The 6,261-nt window shown below is 36.0% G+C and overlaps 1 protein-coding gene across 2 annotated transcripts; it reads left to right on the top strand.

Moving 5' to 3' along the window:
• The first annotated feature begins 921 nt into the window (after positions 1-921).
• Positions 922-6,019, top strand: LOC131048823 (heat shock cognate 70 kDa protein). 2 transcript variants are annotated; one of them, XM_057982898.1, is made up of 3 exons: positions 922-1,057; positions 4,162-4,467; positions 4,678-6,019. In XM_057982898.1, the coding sequence occupies exons 2-3, from the start codon at positions 4,170-4,172 to the stop codon at positions 5,991-5,993; spliced, it is 1,614 nt and encodes a 537-aa protein (XP_057838881.1). In that variant the 5' UTR covers positions 922-1,057; positions 4,162-4,169; the 3' UTR covers positions 5,994-6,019. The 2 variants fall into 2 exon arrangements, with proteins under 2 accessions (XP_057838881.1, XP_057838880.1); XM_057982897.1 differs by having other exon boundaries at positions 4,162-6,019.
• Positions 6,020-6,261: the final 242 nt, after the last annotated feature.

Below are 6,261 nucleotides of genomic sequence, written 5' to 3'. Positions count from 1 at the left end.
GGGCGATAGAGGCCAAGAGCTAGGAACGATGGAGACAAGCATTGCAGATGATATCAGTGGGCACTAAAAATTGTTGAGGAATAGTTGGATGAGAATTGCCATGCACCAATTGAAAAATTTCAAGCCAAATTGGATGAATTGTCATTGAAATGTAGGTGCTTAACATAAAAGGAAATATTGTCTGGTTTTACTTAGGTTTGTCTTGTTTTATAATTATAAGTCGTCATGTTAGGAAGAGCATTGGGAGTTGGGAGAAATATTGCGTAGAAATGTTGTTTGGTAGATTTGTTACGTGGTCACTAATGCATTCTATGTGTTACATAGACAATTCGAGTGTCATCTAGTATAACTGTTTATTGAATACATTAATACAATATTGAATTTCCATGATACCAAGGAAAATAATTGATAAATGAGATAAATCAAAAATTGAATGAAGAAAATAGAGAGAAATGACCTAAAATCCAGCTTCCACATATCTAAGTAAACCACATTTTCTATTTTAATTTATGATTCTCACAATCAAATGTTCAATAAAGTATCTTCATCCAGATCAAAAGCTGTATTAAACTAATAAACATTAATTGAGTATCAAAACGAAATATAAAAAAATCCAATGACGAGGTTTATAAAAGACTCATCAAGATAAAATTCTCCCTAAAAAATTTGTATTGTGTAAGATTATTTTATAATAACATATTTCTATATTTCTATATTTTTAATTTTATTATCATTAATCTTTTTTATGTCTATATTTAATCTTATTGAATTATACACGCTATAAATATTATATTGAAAAATATACTTTAGAATTAAAAGTAAACATGAAAGCAAAAGAAAAGTTAGACCTTCTTTATCCCTCCCCCAAAAAAAGAAAGATATGATAGGTAAAAAGCATCACAAATACCTTTGTCCTTAAGGCTGCATTTGGCTTCTTAAGTCTGAACTTGCCTCTACCATTTTATATTATTGCGAAGTCTGAACTTGGCTCACCATTTTCTATTATTGCTGAGGAAAGTCCTTCAAACAGAATTCTGCCAGACTCTCACTTGTTAAGGTATCTTTCTGCCAGACTCTGGAAAAGCTGAATGCCTCTAACTTAAGTGTCATGGTTTTTTATAAATATATTGATTTTTTTAAATTTTGATTTGTGGACTTCATAATTTTGTTGATAGTATTCATTTTGTCGATTTAGAGTCATCTTTATCGATTTTATTTTTTCTGTTTTTTATTTTTTCTATTATTCTTATTTCTCAAAACCCTGCAAAATGTGAATCTTATAGAAAGATCATTGTTTATGTATGACATATAACTTCAAATTTAGATATATACTTCTTGATAATGTTATAATATATTACATAAAGACAAGCATATGAATATCTATGTAATTCAATTCTTTTTATTTAGAAGATATATACTTCTTGATAATGTTATAATATATTACATAAAGACAAGCATAAGAATATCTATGTAATTCAATTCTTTTTATTTAGAAGAAAATAAATGGATCTTGAATAAGTATTCTCTTCAAAATACATTATAATTTATGTATTCACAATTTTAAGAATAAGGTCAATTTTAAAAATTGGTTTGCATGACGGATCTTGTCTTTTGTATGTTTTACCTCTTAATAAGTAAAACTTAAAATTCAGCAATTTTGTCGCCTATCCTGTCTTAGTTGAATGAATTTGAAAATACTGACTATACATGTCAAGAAATTTTTGAGCCCTCACTCTGCTGAATCTAATCAAAAGTTTGGTTTTGTGTACTAGCACATTACATTTACAGGGGTTGCCCATCGGTTCCCTCTATTGGAACTCAAAAAATAATTTATCAAAATAGATTGCCAACCAAACCAAGTCGGATTCACAAATTTATAACGGTTTGCCCCTTTTACTAGCATAAATTATATTGATGCTATCAGATCGTTTTTTTACTCAGGGTTATCACATCAAACGGTTAAACCATAGCTAAACCAGGTAAAATAACCATCAAATAGCTACTAAACAACCATCAATGCCTGAAACTGGACCTTCCACTGCTGCTAGTAAAGAGGACTCATACCAAATGTCACAAAATGGCATCAACTAGTTCAACCGAGAGGGATTTCAATTTTCCCCTCAAATTGCAGCCAAAGAAATATCTGCAAGTTGTCACCACAGCCTTAGCTAACCAAAAAGGTTAGAGAGTTAATGGGGCATTCCGATGGAAAACCAGGGGTGTAACGTTAGAAGGTTTTTGCAATATGTTTAAGGTTGCATTCTGTTCTTAAAAGTTTTCATCTTGGAATTGATGACTCTTTAACTGCTGCAACCCTTTCCACCTCTTTGTTTTGCTCTCTAGGAACACCCTAGATGCCAAATGCCTCAAAGTCTTCAATCAAGTCCCATTATCATATCATATGTTTATAGGACTTGAGAAGATTGTTCTTTGCTATACTCTGAGCTCTATTTTGATTCACAGACAGCTCACTACCTTCAAATACCTATAGCAATTGTTGACTCCTTTCTTTTTGCCCTAGTAGGATCCCTGAATGAAGACCTCATGCTCAGCTACATTGCCAGTACAAGAGAATTGAAATCTGAAAGTAATATACTACTTTTCATTGTTGCGAGAAACCAACATTACACCTGCACCAGAACCATTCTTGCTCCTTGAACCATCAAAGTACATCAACCACTGATGCAGGGCATCCACGTGGAGGGCAATAGGCATTGATATCGTATGGCCAGCAAGTAGTGGGAGTTTCAAAATTCAGCCTGTCATTCTCAGAGTAGTGGAGACCTCCCGTAAGGCTCCATTCTTAGCAATTTGTAAGAGGACTGAAAACGCATGAGTATAATTGCTTCACTTTCCTTTTTAAGGTTTTTTTTCTGTTTGGGTGTGTTTCTTAGAGGCTGCAAGAGGTTTTTCTGGGTAGTTTTGGTTTTGATAGTTTTTGGTGTGTGGGGTTCTGTTTTCTTTCGGGAAGTGCAGGGCTCCAGGAAAGAGGGAAAATTCCAGGTATGAATAAGAGAGAAGATTGGAAGTAATTTTGTTTTGCTGCTGATAATATGTTTGCAGGTCTATGATCAGATCACATTAAATTTTGGGACTCTATTCATCAGTCCATAGGCTGCAGTCTCATCTATTGCAGATTTGTAAAGACGGTCTCATTTTTGAAATGTTGAATGAAGATAGTAACTTCTAATTTGCGAATTTTCAGTTCGATTTCATAACATTTCAATTGCATTTGAGTTTTGTCTGTGTGTGAGGATCTGTGTTTAATGAGATTTCATGAGATTGGGAATGAATGAACTCTCTTTGTGAATACAAAATGTGTCTAATCTTGTTTCCACGAGATCACAAGGGTCAAACAGAAATTACTACCCCATTCATTAAGACAAACATCTGAAATCTCTTCTGTAAGTGTAGTAGGATCAAGACCAGCACTATTTTCTTATAGATGATACATAGTTCAATTCTGATTGGTTGGAATTAAACTAGGTGCATTAGGTTCAACACAATTTTTTGAAATTGGCTTAGCCTTGATAGTCATTCTTGTCCTATATCTGACCCTAAACAACTTATGGAACCAATCTGCAGATAAATATCCTCTCCTGGCTCTAAATTCTTTAGACAAAACATATAGCAAAGTTCTGTAACTTAAATATATTGCAAAACGGAGAAACTTGGGCATGCACGCGAGGTAAGTTTGAGACCTTTGATGTCTCTTACTATCTTAATAGCAGTACCATCCAATTTTACAACTACTTTAAACACTGCTTTATACCTCATACTAAGCAAATTAGCCACTTATTTTTTTGGCGTCATGGAACTAGTAACCCCAAAATCAATCATACAATTATGAACAAGGTGATTACCAATGATCAAAGACATGTAAAACGGAGGGGGCTTACTGATTTTGTTGGTTTTTCTTCCTCTTTTAATTGATATAGACAGATTGAAACTGCTATACTTTTGGCTGAAACATTATATGACTGATTGAAACTCCTCAATGCTGATAAAGCAACTCCCTTTGTGCTGGCATAACAGAGCCTCCCATATAATGACAGTTGCAGTCTGTTCTTAAAAAAAAATCATTTTGGAATTAATAACAGCATTTTCTTGCATGAGTCAAAATCTGAATTATTTTTAAATAGTCTTCTTACATTCATGCAGAATCTAACATGGACAGAACGGGCAAAGATAAGGCTATTGGCATTGATCTGGGGACAACGTACAGCTGTGTGGGAGTGTGGCAGCATGACAGAGTTGAAATTATTGCTAATGACCAAGGAAACAGAACAACTCCCTCCATGGTTGCTTTCACCCCCAATGAGAGACTCGTTGGAGATGCTGCCAGGTTCCAGATTTCAACTAATCCTACCAACACTGTGTTTGATGTCAAGAGACTCATTGGAAGAAGATATAGTGATCCCTGTGTTCAGTCTGACAAACAATTGTGGCCATTCACTATCGTTCCCGGTAAGAATAACAAACCTATAGTTGAAGTGGCTTATAAAGGTGAGAAAAGGCTATTTGCGGCTGAGGAAATCTCATCCATGGTGTTGATGAAAATGAAGGTGATAGCCGAGCAATACCTCCAGTGTGATGTAAAGAATGCTGTCATTACCGTGCCTGCTTATTTTAATGATTCGCAGAAGCGAGCAACTAAAGATGCCGGTAAAATTGCAGGGCTTAATGTGATGCGGATCATCAATGAACCCACGGCTGCAGCAATAACTTATGGCTTTGATGCATTGGAGGAAGGGACCAGAAACATTCTAGTTTTTGATCTTGGAGGAGGTACCTTTGACGTATCTATTGTTACAGTTGAAAGAGGTAAAGTTCAAGTAAAAGCTGTTGGAGGGGACATGCATTTGGGAGGTGGGGATTTTGACAATAGGATGCTCAATTATTGTGTCCAGATGTTCAACAAAAAATATAAAATTGATATGCGTACAAGTCCCAAAGCTCTTCGGAGGTTACGCTCAGAGTGCGAGAGGGCAAAAAGAAGTTTGTCTTCGGCAGTAGAGACTGTAATTGACATAGATAGTCTGTATGAAGGGCAAGATTTCCACACAAAGATCAGGAGGGCCAAGTTCGAGGAGCTCAACGCGGACCTATTTGACAAATGCATACAATTAGTGAAACGGTGCATGGAAGACTCCAAGTTGAGCAGACACCAAATCAACGACATTGTATTAGTAGGAGGTTCTTCACGTATACCCAAGGTCCAGGAATTAGTAAGTCAATTGTTTGAAGGCAGGGGGCTCTGTAAAAGTGTAAATCTAGACGAGGCAGTTGCTTATGGTGCAGCTTTGCAGGCAGCTGTACTGAACAAAGAAAACATCAACTTAGTCTTGGTGGACGTCACTCCTTTGAGTCTTGGAATTTTAATCAACAATGGTGTCATGGACGTAGTAGTTCCCCGCAATACTCCCATTCCTACTTTGAAAGTGTCGTTGTTCACCACTATGTATGATAACCAGCCAGGTATAAAGTTTTCAATTTATGAAGGCGAGAGACCTTTGGTTGCACACAACAATTTGTTGGGCGAATTTGTTCTCAATGGGATTCCACCTGCCCGGTGTGCGGTGCCAGACATAAGAGTTTGCTTTCAAGTGGATATAGAGGGAATTCTTACAGCCTCTGCCCGGGATGTGGGAACAGGGAGAAAGAATCAGATTACTGTTACAAATGAGCGTGAGAGAATGAGCAAGGAGGAGATAGATAGAATGGTGCATGATGCAGACATATTTCGAAAAGAGGATGAAGAAACAGCAAAGAAGCTTCTGGCCAAAAACACTCTGGAATGTTACATTTGTAACATGAAAAGTAGGGTGACAGAGGCCAAGAGCAGGGGAACGATGGAGGTGAGCGTTGCAGAAGATATCAATGGGGCACTAAATACTGTTGAGGAATGGTTGGATGAGACTGACGACGCAACAATTGAGGAATTTCAAGCCAAATTAGACGCATTGTCATTGAAATGTAGGTGCTTAACATAAAAAGAAATATTGTGTGGTTTTACTTAGGGTTGTCCTGGTTTATGATTATAGATGATCATGTTAGGAAGAACATTGGGGTTTGGGAGTTTTACTTTTTCTTACCTTTTCTTAGGAATCACTCAGTTATACACATGCTTATATTAATATTACAAATTACAGCAGGAGGAATGACATAAGAGATGGCCTTTTAAAATGGATATTATACAAATTCAATGATTTTGATGAGGTTTTTTAGAAGTTAAAAGGGAATGGTACTTAAATATTTATG

The sequence above is a fragment of the Cryptomeria japonica genome, chromosome 10 (genome assembly GCF_030272615.1).
Source record: "Cryptomeria japonica chromosome 10, Sugi_1.0, whole genome shotgun sequence".
NCBI classification, from domain to species: domain Eukaryota; kingdom Viridiplantae; phylum Streptophyta; class Pinopsida; order Cupressales; family Cupressaceae; genus Cryptomeria; species Cryptomeria japonica.
This window is presented reverse-complemented; position numbering and strand designations above follow the sequence as displayed.